Below are 16,532 nucleotides of genomic sequence, written 5' to 3'. Positions count from 1 at the left end.
TTATTTATAGCACGCCTATACCCCAGTGTTTCAAGATACGTGTTTCAATATAAAAATAGTTATTTAATATATACTCTAGGGCACACTGTTATAACTTTCAATCCAAGTAAGTACTAAAAAATGGTAAAACAATAGAAGAACACTGGCAACCATCTTAAAATAGTAAACCACAGGTGTAGTCCCATTAGAATCGCGTTTTTCAATGACGAATCACATCATTAAAGCAACTGAAACATATCTGCAAACTTTCCCAAAATCTTAACTTTCAGTACCTTTGTTCAAGCCTGTCTTAAAGAGTCCAGTCCAACCCTATCTTATGGGAGTCTGACAATGTTCAGAGGCCCCCTGGGCCACCAGTAACCGGGTTTGAGCAGGAAAGGCGGGAGCAAGTCCAACAGGATGTCTTCTTGGCTTTCTGGTAACTAAGAGTTAGATTTCACAAGTCGAGCAAATTGGGAAGTTCCCTTGCAGTATTGCCCCAAGGACCAATGTCCTGGGGCAGGATTAGAGTACAATGCATTGCCCACCCCAAAGTAACTCTATGGGGGTCAGAGATAACAGCTACCTGCAGCCCCAAAGATCACAGGATCAAGCAAACAAGCTCCAGGAGCAAGACAGTGCCCTAAAGTGAAGAAGTTGTTGCTGCAGGACAGTCCCAGCAGTGAGGCGACAGCAGACCCAGTCATAGGTTTCTCGATCTTGGCGACTGAAGAAGGGACTCCGGTGGATCAGGCGACAGCTCTCGTGCAGACGGACGCTCAGCAAAGGATCTTCGCAGTTCTGGCAAGTTGATGCCTTTTTCAGGCTTGGAGGAAGGACAGTTATCATTACGGTAGACCCTTCTCCTTTTCTCAGTTCTCGTCTCAGGTGAGGGGACTATAGGAAACTGATCAGGTCACTGTAGGCTTAGAAGGATGCCCACAAAGTTACAGGCAAAACCGTGCTTCAGTAGACTGTGCACAGCAATGCATCCCAGGTCCCCAGGCATTGGTGAAGTGCAGGCTGTGGAGGTCACAGCCAGTGGTCGAAGTGAGCAGGAGCGGTGCTCCTTTACTTTTTAAAATTAAGTTTTACTGTTCCTATACTTTTATTTTAAAAAGAAACCGTTCCAGGATGGTTTTGTTTTAAAATAAAAGTGTAGGAAAAAGTTGAAACTTGCACTTTACACTGCAATGAACGTTCTCTTAAAGAGCAGGTGCATGTGTTTGGGGGTTTGTATTGTGTGCTGGAGGGGGCGTTGTGATGGGGTTTGTGCGGAGTGGGTGCAGGCCAGCAGGGAATATAGTTCAACTACTTCTTTTCGTACACTTCGACCACTGGTCACAGCTCTTCCAGCAATGGTGCAAAATGCAGTTTGTCTTGGGACTGGTTAGGCCCACCAGTCCAACGAAGAAAGTCGTTGTCATCGGACCTTCTCTGTCACATCAAAGCCGAGATCAGAATGGGCGGTCGTTGGAAGTTGCTGCTGGCGTCCTTCATCGTCCTCCTTTTCAGAAATTTTTGTTTCAGTGGTTGCCTCTGGGTTTCAGCACCAGGACCTCGGAATGTATCCCGGAACACTGGCCGAGTCCACCAATTATGTTCCATGCACCATTCAAACTTGGAGGTGGCTGTCCAATGGGGAAAGCCAGTCTCCCAGTCTGAACTGATTTCTCTCGGGCACACTGCAGGATAAAGGACCGCAGAGTTTTGTCATCTCCCCCACTTCCTGCCCTGCCAGTCACTCAAGGAAGCTTTGCAGGCTTACCAAGAGAAGCCTGACGAAGACGACGGCACAAGAGGATCCTCCCCCACCTAGCACGGTAGACGAAGGCTACAGTAAAGACGAGCCATCAAATTCACGGCTTAGAAAAGCAAGACCACCCTTTTGGCTAAATGGTGTGCCTTGGGAAGTTTACCGCAGCTGCGATGACAGCCTGCAACAAAAGTCTATACAAAGTTGTGTAGTAGGTAAACTGCCACCAGCCTGAACTGAGGGTCTTGTCGCAGTAACCAAAATGTTACTGGAGAGCAGAAAAAAGGGATACAGTGGATCCCCTCAGCACTCCAGATAAGTTGAGGTGTGCTGATCTCACAAAAGAAAATACAGGTAGGATACAGACTATCCCCCAGTCTTGTAAGTGTGAGGTAACCAAGGGAAAATAAAGAAACCATGAAGGGGAGGCTCTAGGAGCTTCCAGCAGCACTGCAAAGAGGGTGCTGTTTGCTGTAGATGCCTCAAAAATGAAGGAAAGCATGTGTCCAAAAAGAGATAACAAAAAAGGGTTCCTATGATCAGAGTGGAGAAGGAGGAGTGAGTGTGGAAAAAGGTTCCCACTCGCTCAGTAGAATCCGACAGAAATCCAGGACTCCAGTAAAAAGTGCTGGGGCGCTCGCAGGTGCAGAGAATTTCACTCAAAAGGGGTAATCTACTCTAGCGCCTTTGCTTTCCATTGCTCATGCCCACAAGATCGCATGTCCTTTGCTTGCATGGTTGACGGTGGGAGCAATGGGTGGGCATTGGCGGAGAGCTGTGTATGTGGGTGTTTGAATGCATGAGATTTGGCACTTCCCTTGCAATGGTGCAGATGTGGCAGATGCTTGGCATTGTGTGTATACAATAGACACTTCATTTGGCATTGTGTTCAGTAGATCTCAGATTCCTATGCTGATGGTTGGGGTATTTATTAGATGTCAGTCCCTTGCTCTTACACTGTTTTCAGCAGATCTCGGAGCCTTGCCAGCTCAGCAGATTTCAGACTTGTCATTTTATGTATTGAGTAGCCCACAGACGTGTATGTGTTCATAAGATCTCTGCGACCCTTTTTTTCACTTAAGTCCTCTTGTCCTTTGTTGCTTTTTACAGCTCTGGCCTGCAGACGGCATTCGTGGTGCTGGTCCTGGTCAGTGCCACTTGGCTGCTCGCCATCCTGTCGGTGAACAGTGACACCATTCTCTTCCACTACATCTTTGCTGGAGCCAACTGCGTTCAGGTATGTGTAAGAGTTTTGCTGCAGATCTGTTTTGCCGCGCACAACAAAACAGAAGTGAAAATGCTTCAAAAATGAATATCGATCTGTAATTAGCAAAACACTGTGCTCTGCGCTATGTACAATTCACCTAAAGGTATTTGGGTCAGTGGAGAAGACTAAAAAATAACTATTGCACACATTTTCTTCCAAAAGACACAAATTTCATTAAAATTAGAGACCGATTTAGGTGTGTGAATTGTGCCGGTGCCTGACACACTGCGCTTTGCATTTACAGGGAGAGGTTTGCTTCAGGAAAAGATTTCGGCCTATGTTTCCACAAGTGCTCTTCGCTCGGCAAACCTGGGTTTTCTGGTGGTCCCCGATTCAGGAAGGCTACAGTTTGTGGCCGAGCTTTCTCAGTGGCTGCCCCCTGCCTTTGGAACTCCCTTCATCTCTCCCTCAGATTAACTGAGGATTTCCTTCACTTTAGGAAATTGCTCAACACGTTCCTTTTTCCTCACTGATCCGTTTCGGTTATTCAACTCTCTTTTTGTACCTACTTGCTTTTCTCGGCACCAGGATACCTGCGGGTCATAGCGCGCTAGAGAAATAAACATAACGTAACAATTGTGCCAAGAAGCCTGCGGCTCTCTGTGTTGCTGCTCATACCCAATACGTCCAGTCCTCCTTTTCTGTGATCTGTGCAATGTAGATCATTTTGGGTCAAGAGACAGAATCCTATTTTTTCAGCAAGAAATGTATTAACGGTGAAAGCCTCGGCACATACAGTGCTGCCGGGTCCTTTGCCCTGCTGCGGACAAGCATTCCGACTTCCAAATCTCAGACCTTTGGTTTGAATGGATGAGGTCAAATATGATTTTAGCCACTGAAAAGGTTTCCTCTTCCCTTTATTTGTCCTGGTACTTATGGAGATTTCTTGGCAGCTGGCAGGATGTTTCCTTCTTCTTCCTTGCACCAGCAGTTCCTTATGTGTGTCTCTCTTCGAGAAACCTGAAGATGCAGCTTTACCATAACGCGTCTGCGCGCTTTTTTAAAATTAAATGAAATGATTGGTTATTTATAATACGCTTAATACCCAGAGGTTTCTAAGGTCAGGAGTAAGAGCTGTGGTCGTACAGAGATGTCCAAGCATAGCTCCGTCCCTACTGAAAAAAGGGGCATGGCATAAGAAAAGGTACTCTAACGGGTATGCACCACACCTGTCCTCTCATTAGTCCCTTTCTGATGCACACCCACCCTCTTAGGATCTATTATCGGGCATCCAAAATGCCTTGGAGCTTGGGCTTTAGAGCCAGTGCCAGTTGGAGGTAAATCAGATACTATGACACTTTAAAACTGCGCAAATAATTTGAGCTGTTTTGGATAAACTGTGGACCAGGAAGGTAAACTCTACCTCATTTAGAATGCACAGTAAATGGAGTTTCTCCTTCATTCCGTGATCTACCAATGCAGGTTCTCCCCACCCCATCCTACACCTCATTGTTAGGTAAGACTTTCATATTTGTGAAAAATATTCCAGACCTGTGTCAACGCCAGAACTTTTTGCTTGGACTTGGTGATTGTTTTCTCTAGTCCCTAGGTAAGTGGGAATCTTTTTTCCGGTCTCACCTAGTATTCTACTCTTTTTATGGGTGACCTTTCTATGTCCCTCCATGGTGTATGGTTGGAGATACATTTCCTATAATATTTGTGCTTAGGCTGGGTTGCCCCTTTGGGCTTCCCTGGTAATTTCTCTTTAATGTACTTGGGTGAACTACTGTTCCCAAGGGGTAAAGAGGGATTTTCATCCCCTTTACATTTTATATAGTGAGCCAGCACATCCCACCACATGTGGAGTACTGGGGAATACAATGTATTCCCTTTTTTTCTTACCTGGTAACAATTTTGTTACAATTGCAAGTTGACTTGAATGGCTGGTGACAGTGGTTTTACTTGGTGACTTTTTAGTCTTTATTATTTGCAGGCTGTTAAATCAGACTCGGTAATGCACAGAAGGGCCACCATTCTTCTAAAATAGTGGGCTCCTTTCTTTACCATTTCTCGTATGCTTGTTGTTTCTGAGGTCGTCCCCTGCCTTTCTAGGAAGGAACGACCCCAGTGGAAGTTTTGTCTTTGGCGAGAATCCTTTCTATTCCCTGTCTAGACTCCAGAGTGTCTGAAAAGGCAGGAAGCGAGGGAGGAGTCCAAAACTTGCAGCCCTTTGTCTTTCACCTTTCCTGAAGGGAACTAAGTCTAAATGGGGGGCTGGCTTCCTGACTGGACAGCCAGACCGCCCCTTTCGGTAAAATGCATGGAGAGATGGCAGAAGTTGTGCTCTAGTTGCTGATAAATACGCCGAACCTGGAAGCTGCTGACAAGTGGACCACTGGAAACTCAAGTAAATGAAGGGGAAGACAACCAGTGACGCCTGCAGATCCTTTGCAACATCGTTAAGCAACCACTGCTGTCATGACCCTGTTTTCTATGCAATAGAGGAACTCTGAAGAGGACAACTCCTTCCATTTGACTGGTGGGACCAACCAGTCTTGAGACGAACTACAATCTGAGCCATCTCCTGAGGTGCTGTGCCTCTCCAGAGCTGCAGACCGCGAATATCAGGAGACCTCTGATGCAATAGCAGTGCACCGTCTTTGAAATGCCAAATCTGTCCAAGTCTTTGCTGAGGTCCAGGTGCACCTCCAGAGACACAATCCAACTTATCCAAGTCCCCTCACCAGAGTGCAGAACTCCAGGAATCAAAGAAGATTGACCGGGCGAATCGTGTCCTTGGTTGGTGCTGAAGAAAATGCGCCAAAACTGCAGACTGACCAGAGAAGCTAAAGAAATCTGTGCCAGAGGTCCTCCTTTGAAACGGCTGCTGGGAGAGGTCCTGCCCATTGTCCTGCCTTTAGTCACCAGACCAAGGAATCTGGAGGGCGGCTCCAGCGCTACATCGAGGAGAATCCAGCCACACACATTTCTTCTAACCTAAGGTACTGTGGGGAGAAAAGTTGGGAAGAAAAGGTATTGCTTACTTCAATGCAGGAAGTTGCTCCAGAGCGTTGGAGTGCACATAGAGGTGTCCACAGTATACACTCTTATCTCGGACCTAAACTGCCAGCTTGTGTCCCTTTATTGAGTCCTGTAACAGGGTCACCACCATTGAGTTATTCTTCTAGTGTCCTTACCTAGAGACTGAAAGTATATGGAGGAACTTTTGCTGTTCAGCTGCTTCGTGAGTCTTTGCGTCCTCTCCAATCTGACTTTACATAGAGTTAGGGATCATACTTGAAAAGTGTTAACTTGCAACAAAACTGCCTCTAGAACCTTAAGCTCTGATACTTTCTGACTAACCAACTCTTTTCCTTCTGAAAAGACATCATCTTATGTGGTTTTGCTAACTAAACACAATTACTGTATATCATTGTGCGTGAGTGTACGGTATTACCGATAATACGGTAGAACTGTCATTAGTGTCAAACTCTGTAACAATTGTAACCGCAAGCAACTACAAACTAAGCAGTGGCCTTTTTAAAAGTATCTAGAAGTATTCCTATGTATGTTGGATAAGTTATCGAAGCATTTTGGAACATTCCTTGTCTAAATATAAATATATATTTCAATATACATTTATTGGTGTAAGTGTTTCTTTCATCTGATTTACTAACTAGGTTTGGTGTTCTTACCTACAGCTCACATCTTTCTCTGATAAGCCTGACTGCTCTGCCACTCTACCAAGTCTCCATGAGTAGTACAGACTGATACCAAGAGTTATGATATGATATTTATAACGTGCTTAATACCCAGAGGTTTCTAAGCGCGGACCCGAGGATCGAACCTGTGTTGCTCCGCGTCGTCTTGCTTCCAAGGCGAGTACGTTGACCCAGAGCTATACTCCCGAGGCAAGTTGGGGACCTGTATTCCATTGGGATAGTTTTATGAAGTCTTACCTCAAGTGGAATTAAGGAAAACTGCCCTAACACTTATCTTCAGACTAACACGAAACTAGAGAGATTTCAACTGGATTAGTAGGTGGTGGCCTTTTCTTTTTTGTAGCTATATGGTGCAATTTCCCAATGTCATTCACAGGCACCACTTCTTGAAAAACTGGTTGAATTTATTGGGTACCAATGAAATTCTTGGGGCTAGAGGGGAAAGGCTGTGTAAAGGCCCCCTTGTTGAAACACTTCAGTACCTGAGCTTAGACTGTAAGACTCTAATTGAACTTAGACAAATGTGTTTGGGGAAATATTTGGAGGATTTTATAATTTTAAATACAGAGTCAACCTGGAAACTAATATTGGAGGGAGACGATGTGGGTGTTAAAATAAATGTAATAAGATTTTTAGAGAACGTGTTACCTTAATTGAGAATGTATGCATTTTGGATGACGATACATTTGCAGAATTATTAATTGATTATATTCGAATGTATTGATTTTATAACTCTGTATTTGTACTTGTCTTGACATTTGTGATTGCTGTGAGTGCTAATGATTATGTGTAACATTGTTTGATTTGTGAAAGGTTCAATTGAACCAAAAAACATAAAACATGTTTTTAAAACATTTTGAAATTCTTTTTTTTAACTCTGGTTTAAACATTTAGGAAATTTGAACATTTTTGTTTGGAAAAGTAGATCCAAAGTATGGCCGTTAAAGGTTCCTGGCTGTGCTGAAATTCTAAGAAAGCCAAGGAGTTTTGAAACTGTTCATTGACCGTGGGTTATAGGGTCCAAGCGCTTCTTCTGGCGAGGACTCGACTTACTCGTCTCTGTGTATTTGTGCTCTTGATGCACCTCTTCTAGATACAAATTGAGATGTATGGTAGCTCTGAGACATTGTCTTTGAAAAATGTATGCCATAGTCTTGGTGTACATGAATTTCTCAGTTATTGATGGTTTCTTAGGCGAGACAGACAATATCGATCTTTATTAAATGTTCCAAATTGTATAGAACTGTCATGGATTACATGCAAAACCGGTCAAGCAGATTTGATGCACATGCTTGTAAAATCTAATAAAATACAAACACTGGCAAAGCCAACAGTTTTAGCTTTTGTGGAGGCATGGGATCTTCATTTTCAAGGAACAGCCATAGTGGTACCACCGGGCCATAAGAGGGCAACACCTGGCAAATGGTGCTCGTACCTTGCATATTGTGGCAGTTTTTGGCAAATGCCAATGCTAGAGCCATAATGATTGGCTTTGCCAATGCTCATTTTTAACAGGAATTCAATACAAGGACACACTTGCTGCTTAGATGTCAAATGACTAAAGGCACACTTGGTTAAGACAATGTTCTACTACATCAGGATCCAGTTAATATCTGCAAATAATCTGTTACCTTTCAGAACGGTGCTCAGGAAGCAAAGAGCAAGACTCAAGAGATCTCAGGGGGTTGGTTGTGTTTTGGGAGCACAAGTCAGGTAGTGGGTGTGTAAATGACCAAACACCAACATGTTGTTCTCGCTCCACACATCTCCTCTCTCCCCTAGCTTCAGTACCCATGGTAATAGTTTCGGCTTAGAGGCAGCACTTTCTGCACCTCCTAATTGGAAATATTTTCTTTAAACTAGGTATGACGATATTAGGAACACGTTTTCTTCCAATCTTAAGTCTTATTTCTGGGAAGAAAACGTTGCCAAATCAAACAAATGTAATTTTGGATTACAGATGAACATTATGATTGAAGAAAATAACACATTATTTATATAGGCGGGGCGATTTCTAAATTATAATTGCATCAGGTAGGATTAAGATGAACTCTTCACATTTAAGTGAATGAAAATACAAATTCAATGATTTTCGTTTGTTGAATAACGAATTTATAGGCAAAGGTTAGAACGTTTAATGCATGATACTTTTACCAATTATGAGTTGTTTACACTTGACGTTTATACCTTACTGTATTGGGCTCTCATTGGTTCTCTTCCATAGTATGGACTTTGCATTACACTTGAATGTCCTGTGCTAGAAATCCTGTTTATAAATGTATTTTCAAAAAAAACATTCAGACATAAAATGAATACAATCAAGATTGATGTGCAGCACATGGTCCCGACATGCAGTACTTTGATGTGGTCGACCTGCACTTAAAAATGTGTGATGTTAGGAAAGATTTCTCTTTAGGCAATTTTCCCTCCTTATTCTATGAACCCCCAAACATATTGCTTCTGTTTTATACTCTGTCCTGACTTTTTACAGGGAAGTGAAGCCCTCAGCTTCACTCCCCTTGCCTTTTGTTCATTTTGTCATGGGGGAACTGACCAGTGCTTCAGACTATCAGTACTGTGAAACTGTTTCCCTTTTGACTTTTTACCTTTTTGGTAACTTTTTAACAGTGCATACTACATTTTACAATGCAGTGCAGCGGGGATACTTTTGAATCACTGTAATCTTTTACACTTGGGGTTGTTGGTTACTTTTATATGTGCCTAAATACAAGGTAGTGGCAGAAGATAGATTTTTACCATTTATGCATTATTTTTAGTGTGCACATTCACGTTTACCACGTATGGCTGCTAAACGTGGCCAGTGCCATAAAATGTTTTGCTTGTCATTTGGCTACATTGTTGTTTGATCTTCTTCCTGCTGTTTCATGCCAGGAAATCGCATATAATACACTTGCCGGGAAAGCTGTAGCTTTTGTGGGCTAGTGATGCCTTTGTGTGTGTGGGGCCCAGGAAGTGGGTGGGACTGTCTGGCGCCACTCCACATCTGTGGTGCCAGAGAGTCTGGCTATGGGGCATGAGTGGATCCGACGGTGATCCCTGATTGGACCACTGCTGGCTGTCAGATCCTTACCATTGCTCGGCTTGGACCTGCTTCCAGTCAGGCTTTAGGATAAGAACGGGACTCCTGCAGCCATTTCTTCAGATCAGCTTTGGAGCCAAGTATCCTGTGTAGAAGAGCAGCAGACTGACGATCCATGGACGACTCCCGAAAAGGCCTGGCCTTTCTTCCTGCATTTGGCCCGGTGAAGCCCTGCTGGACTACCTGATCTGCGAAGGTCCTGAGCGGTGCTTCAACTCTTGGACTGATGGGGCCAACCAGTCCAGATTCATTCTGAAGTATCCAGCCATCCTGATCCTTGGGAAGTATACCTGGACCATCCAGTGAACTGACGAGCTCTCCAGTGGACTACCTCGGTAGAATCGTCGCCCTTCCACATTCATCACCAGAACTTCAGTGGTCGCCAGCTCATGCCACAAGTCGCCTTGCTGCCAACTTTCAGCTTCCCAGCATCAAGGAACCCTACTCTGGAAGGTCTTCTTCAACGGAGACTGCAAAGACGCCTGCTGTTGTCTGTGTGCGGCAGCTGTCGCTGGAACTCTTGCTTCCCGTGTCTGGTGAAGTGTCTTGAAGAGGTCTGCATCAGTGCCTTCCGCATTTCTTCTTTTCAAAGGGTTGAACTCTGCTCCTGGAACCCACCGGTCTGAGTAACGCTTGCACCTGCAGCTCCTGGGCATCTTCTCCTGGATCCAGCAGTGGGAAAAGCTCCCTCCAGCGACCCTCCCCCCCAAACCCCAGTCGACATACCTAGTCACCTGGGAAAATCAGAGTCAGGGGGGTAAATAATTGCAACGCATTAACCTCCCCTGTTCTCTGGTTATTCCATTGCATCACTTTTTGATTGTCTGATCTAAAAGCTTGAATCTGGAAGATAAGAATAATATTTTACATACCTGTAACTTGTTGAATATCTTCTGGAACTTTTTCACTACCCCAAGAACTCAGCCTACATCTGCCCCCTCTCCTAAGAAGAGGACACGTTATGACTTTTGGCCGCAAGTCATTGGATTAATAAAGTTAGGGCATAATTCTTGTGTCCTGGTTTCATTCTGCTGCGTCACTTCTTACCTTCTTTTAGTTGTCCACGTTATTGTAGGCATTCCTAAAAGCCTCAAGGTGGCTGTATATATATTTAATAATTGAGTATTGTGTGATATTACAACCTGCATGATTAATTTCTCTAGTGTGTTTTTGAGTATTTTCGTACTTACCTGTCCGAAGTGAATTATTGTGTGCTTCACTGTGTGGACTCATTGTGGACCCCTGACCCCACTCACTTTCTCCTGAGACTAAGCCTTGACCACTCTCCATGCTTTCCTTGATTGGGTTTGGCTAACCTCTGAGTTTCCCTATTCCCCATAACTTGGGTGGTCACCTCAAATCTGCCCACCAGGCCAGATTCTAGAAATCCATTTTAACAGTTAGTTGTCCTTAATCTATGTCCACTTATGTATTGTCCCCGGTGACTGTTCCATTTACTTCCCTCCACAACCTGGTCAGGATGTCCCTTAAACTCACCCGTTTATAGGAACCTTGCTGCTTCCCATCAAATCTGATTTCCTATCTATTTTACGTTCCTTTCTGATCAAAAGAGCATTATTCCTCTCTGTATATAAATGAATAAAATAAACAAAAGTTGCTTTCCTAAAATGTTTACATTTTGGGCTTCATCCATGGGTGTGTCACTAACAAGGTGCCACCATGATGTAGGCAACCGTCCATGGTACTCGCCTTCTTAAAGGCCAATTCTTTTCATGCTAGGTTTGAGCTGTTTATAATAGATTAAAGCAGTGCTCGGGTTTACAGGTTGTGTGGATGCCAATGTCTGCATTGTGTGACATACCACAGTGCCCATCCAGGGATTCACATATGAAGCTGAGATCCATACAGTAGGGTAGACATATACACTGTTGGTTTTCAAATGCATCTTGGTATTGCTGTGTGAAGTACCGCCTGAGGACAGCATTGCATGATTCAGCACTCCTAAATAATAGGCGCTGTCATTACTTCTACTGTTATTTCATTCTCCCATTCTTGTTCTATACCTTTCTGTACCAGCCAATGCAAAAATCCGATGGCCTTTCGGACCGTTCTTTGACTGATCCCATTACAAGAAAAATGCAACAAAATGTAACCGAGCACATTAAAGATCTTGCGGCAGGTCTGAACAAGCAGCCAAAGTCCTTATTCCACTTCCTTCTGACTAGCGGCAGGGAGTTGCCTTTCTGGCTAGTAGTAATGAAAATGGGACAGGGCTTATAGCTAATTTACCTAGTCACTCCTTGGTACGTGTGTTGTGTGTTCAGAGGACAGCGATTATTATGTTCAATTCTCATGGTCTCCTTCTGAGAGCCACTAGCGACTTGGTGAATTCTGACAACCACCTGTTTCCCTCTCACCCCAAACAGGGCCCACTCATTTTCTTCCTCTGCATAGTCTTCAGTAAGGAGGTGAGGAGAGCCCTGAAGTACACCTTCAGCAAGAAGAAAGAGCCTAACGTCACCACCAAGTCCACGCTGACGTCTGTGAGTATCCGATGTGCCGCCACCATTACCGCACCGTGTTGCCTCTCCAGTTGCCGACATCTTCTTCCCTAAAGCATGGGTCCTCGAAGTTGCCTGTGTGTTTGTTTGTGGAATATCCCCCTATCTACCCTATGAATTTGCTTGATAGTTTAAGTGTGTGCAAGGAGCAAAGGGGTCACTGTGGACAAACCTCAGTAGTGCCTAGTTTGTGGGTGACTGATTTAGCCAGATTGAGTACCTTGTAGCTGTTGCGCCAATGGCTGGCGAGTGGGTCCGGACATTTATATACCACTCACTACAAAACAATTGGCCTGCATTAGCAGCTGCCAGATTTCATGTTATCTGCTGCGTGTTGAATGTCTTGATATGAATCTTGATGTCTTGGTGGTGTCTGCATGTAACACTACACTTGCTCCCATTACATTACATTACATCCCTATGACGGCTGTGAGTGTGGGTTTTATATTAGGGTTTCCAGGACATTGGGTGGTGGGCACAGAGTTTCTGCCCGGTTCTTTCCCGCAGAATTAGGACCTGCATCGAACCAATATATGCTTTGTGCATACAATAAGCATGCCTCTTTAGCAGGCGCATATAAGTCCTAACGGCATTCAAAGGATTAAGCGGGTCCTGCATTTATTCCTTAACATTCTGTCTTGGTGAGGAGTACGAAGAGAGCTATCCTTGGTGGGGGGCCAGAGTGCCAACCTAATGACTCCTAAAGTCTTACAGTGGGTACCAAAGCAGAGCAGTCATGGTGTGAAAGTATTGAAAACAACAAAAGAACAGGGTCATTGAACCCGGTGCATACACTTCTACTACTTTTCACACAATGGACTTCATTGAAGGGTATTTATGTGTCTTGCACTGCGATCCAAGTTAATTATCTTGGGTGAACACCAACGTATCATGTGTAGATATTATTTTTTGTGAATTGATGAATGTCCTGTAAATGTTTTAATTCAAATATCATTTATGTTGTGTATTACATCATTGACAAAAGGAAAACAATCCAGTCCATTGTGTGAAAATTAGTAGAAGTGTGTGCACCGGGTTCAGTGACCCTGTACATTTGTTCTTTCAATTACCAACCCACCTGGGTATAGCAGGGCTGTAACCAGGAGCCCTTATTTTCGATGGTGTGAACGTATACAATTAGCCCCAGACACACAATAAAGCCCACATGATATGCTGTAAAAATATATATAAAGTTTATTTACTATTGCAATAGGGTAAAACGTGAAATAAGTCATAGTAAACATATGCACATGCACGTACGTAAACATGTAGTAAGGGGTTCAGGTAATACCCAATATAGTGAAAGAGAAATCCTAACGGGGGAAGAACTCGGCATGTGTAGTTGGAACAGGAGGCAAATTAGGCCAAGCAGAAAATAGACAATAAAAATGGAGGAACAGTATTGGGCCTGAATAAGTGGGTACTTTTCTTTTTGAGTCACGTTATAGACAGTCACTACCTCCCGGGTTGCCCTCCCTCGGTCTAGCGCTCTAGGAGCCAGACACTCCGTTCTCAGTCTCTCACAAGCCAATCAGATTTCCAAGCCAGGAAGAACAGGAGGGACCTCCTACTTTTGTCCCTTAGGCCAGGAGGATGTTACCAGGAGTCCAGCAACTGCAGGCGTGGAAGAGTCCAGCAGGACAGCCAGTCCAAGCTTGGAGGACAGCAAGAAGCAAAGGAAGAGCCCCGGTGGGATTCCACTAGCAAGGAGGAGAATAGGACACACCGGAGAAATGAGCCATGGTCCTCAGCAGTAGCTCATCTTCCCAGCAGTATTCATGGAATGACCAGGAACGGATCTGAGGAATGAACACGGCCTCCCACCGATAACACATTCCCTCAGGGGCTGGCTTAAGCCAGCCCACCAATCGCACCACAGGCAGCACACAAAGGTTGTCGCTAGCAACCAACCAGACTTCCCCCCCTAATAAACCACTAAACATACAGGCACGCAAACACTGGATGTAGATTGGGAAGCCTGAAGACTTTAAACACATCTGCACCCTTTTCATCCATAACCAAGGGGTGCGCCTTTGGGTGCAGAGGATGAACCCACATCAGCAAAACTGCCAGTTTGGCTATTCCTCATGGTCCACGGAGATGAGAAAATGGCCAAAAACAAAATGACTGAGTAGCTCTTAAAAGGTGCATGCTTTCAAAATGGCTATCATAAAGGTGCATTGGGCTACTAATGCAGTAAAGGTGGCTTCACCCTTGGTGTAAACAAAACTAAATCTGAGATGCCACCATCAATGGGCTACTTGGAAAGCTCCTCTGCCCTTGTAGCCATATGGGCTACTATGGACAGTTTCACAGAAAAGGGGTTGCAGTGAGCAGAGGACTTCAGCAGCAGTCCCTCTGGTCACGAGAGAGAGAACAAACAATCATGGCTGCCAGCAAAAGGTTTAGGGGAGCCAAACCTGAAAAATAAAATTCTGCTCTAACACTCAGTGAAGATGCTCATGTACTGGTGGGATAACTCAGCAGGTTCGGCACTCGTATCCGAGACCTAGGTGTAAAGTGCAGTACCTGGTTTGAACCCTGGCAGGCAGACTCGGCCGTTCATCTTTCAGAGGTTGATACACTGAGTTTCATTACATTGAGTCACAGCAACACCTATTCTTTCATTGCTTGCAAGCTGCAGGAATTTGGCCCGAAACACTATATAAAAACATGGGGCCTTATTACGACCCGGGCGATAAGGGATTACCGGTACCGGTAAGGGTAATCCCTTACCGCCCTATTACGAGTTCCCTTTGCGGGTCCTCCCTTAACGCCTGGTTTTACCAGGCGTTAAGGATGGGACCCGCAAGGGGACTTTGGTGCTAATAACGGTACCGCAATTTGCGGTACCGTTATTAGCGCCTTCCCCATTCCCATTGAGCCCTATGGGGGCTCAAATGGGAATGGGGAAGGGCCCTGGTGAATGAGGAATTACCGCCCCTGCCAACCTTGGAATGGGGAGGTAATAGCTCCATTCACCAGGGCGGAGTCGGTGAGGCTTTGGAGGCAGCCATGGCGCTAATCGCGCCATGGTTACCTCCTACCTCCTAATGACCCCCATGATGCTCTGATCTGCATTTTCAGCTCGAGGCATAATGCTGTGCTGGGAACCCCTGATGCAGGGTTACACGAGTGCAGCCGTGGTCTTGGTTTCTAAGTAGGAGTCAGGAATTATATTTTCATGTATGTTTGTATTTACAGAGTTTTAGAGAAGGTTGAGATTTGGAAAACAGGGGGGTTGACTTTGATTCCTTCCTCTGCTATGCAATGTGTTTACCAGCACCCCCCCCACCCCCATCCCATGTCTTCCACCCAGCCCTCACCACCCACTGTTTTGCTATTGTGGTCATCACAATAAATGTACCTTGTTTTTTTCTCCTTCCTCAACGCCCGACAGTCCTACAACTGCAACAGCACGTATGTGGACGGCCGCCTCTACCACATGCCTTTCGGGGAGTCCACAGGCTCGCTGCACAGTACCATCCGCTCCGGGAAGAGTGGGCACAGCTACCTGCCATTCGTGCTCAGGTAATCGCCACAGCACTGCTTGTGGCTTCATAGAGTAGTGCAGTTTGTAGCTGCAACGGTTAGGCCTGCATTGCCCTTCCCTCTCCCCGCCATGTAGTTTCCTCGGATCTCTTTGCTGCACCTTTTCATGACAGCTACAAAACACTCCTTAAATTGTAATGGGTCATTTATAATGCGCTTAATACCCAGAGGTTTCTACGCGCAGACCTGGGCCTCGAACCTGTGTTGCTCTGCATCGTCTTGCTTTCAAGACGAGCACATTGCCCCTGAGCTATCCTCCCGAAGCCAAATAATAAGATAACCTTCTGATTAGATTTCTCTCATTCCAGTATGGGCTTTGCTTTCACATGTGTGAGACTTTGAAACAATACTGTGAGTAGTTTATTTATTTTAAATGTTTTTTTATAACGCGCCTAATACCGTACCTGAGCTCGGTTTCTAAGCGCGCAGCTGGGATTCCAACCTTTTTTGCTCTGCGTGGTTTTGTTTCCAAGACCAGCGCGTTGGCCCTGTGCTATCCCATAAATGAACCCCTCTCTTATCCTTGCCCTGCCTTCTGTCCAGCTGGCTGGGTTAGGCAGTTGGGAAGCTGGCAGAGCATGAAAAATAATGTTCCATTTATTTTTAAAACCCAGGAGTCGTGTCCCCGGTTGAAAACAGATTTAATTATAATTAAGACGTGGTGGGAGATGGAACAATGGTGGAAATGGACAAA

General features: G+C 44.9%; 1 protein-coding gene and 1 long non-coding RNA gene across 3 annotated transcripts in view; one reads left to right on the top strand and one right to left on the bottom strand.

Moving 5' to 3' along the window:
• The window catches only part of LOC138521093 (uncharacterized), a 143,047-nt gene that overhangs the window by 37,435 nt on the left and 89,080 nt on the right, over positions 1 to 16,532 (bottom strand). The gene's annotated exons all lie outside the window — the stretch shown is intronic.
• Positions 1 to 16,532, top strand: part of CELSR2 (cadherin EGF LAG seven-pass G-type receptor 2) — a 449,058-nt gene that overhangs the window by 385,568 nt on the left and 46,958 nt on the right. For both annotated transcript variants that reach the window (XM_069633658.1, XM_069633657.1), the window contains exons 28-30: positions 2,846 to 2,972; positions 12,152 to 12,268; positions 15,687 to 15,817. In XM_069633658.1, coding sequence (XP_069489759.1) covers positions 2,846 to 2,972; positions 12,152 to 12,268; positions 15,687 to 15,817 — 375 coding nt within the window. The remainder of the gene's footprint in view (positions 1 to 2,845; positions 2,973 to 12,151; positions 12,269 to 15,686; positions 15,818 to 16,532) is intronic.

The sequence above is a fragment of the Ambystoma mexicanum genome, chromosome 13 (assembly GCF_040938575.1).
Source record: "Ambystoma mexicanum isolate Mex_15411 chromosome 13, UKY_AmexF1_1, whole genome shotgun sequence".
In the NCBI taxonomy this organism is placed as follows: domain Eukaryota; kingdom Metazoa; phylum Chordata; class Amphibia; order Caudata; family Ambystomatidae; genus Ambystoma; species Ambystoma mexicanum.
This window is presented reverse-complemented; position numbering and strand designations above follow the sequence as displayed.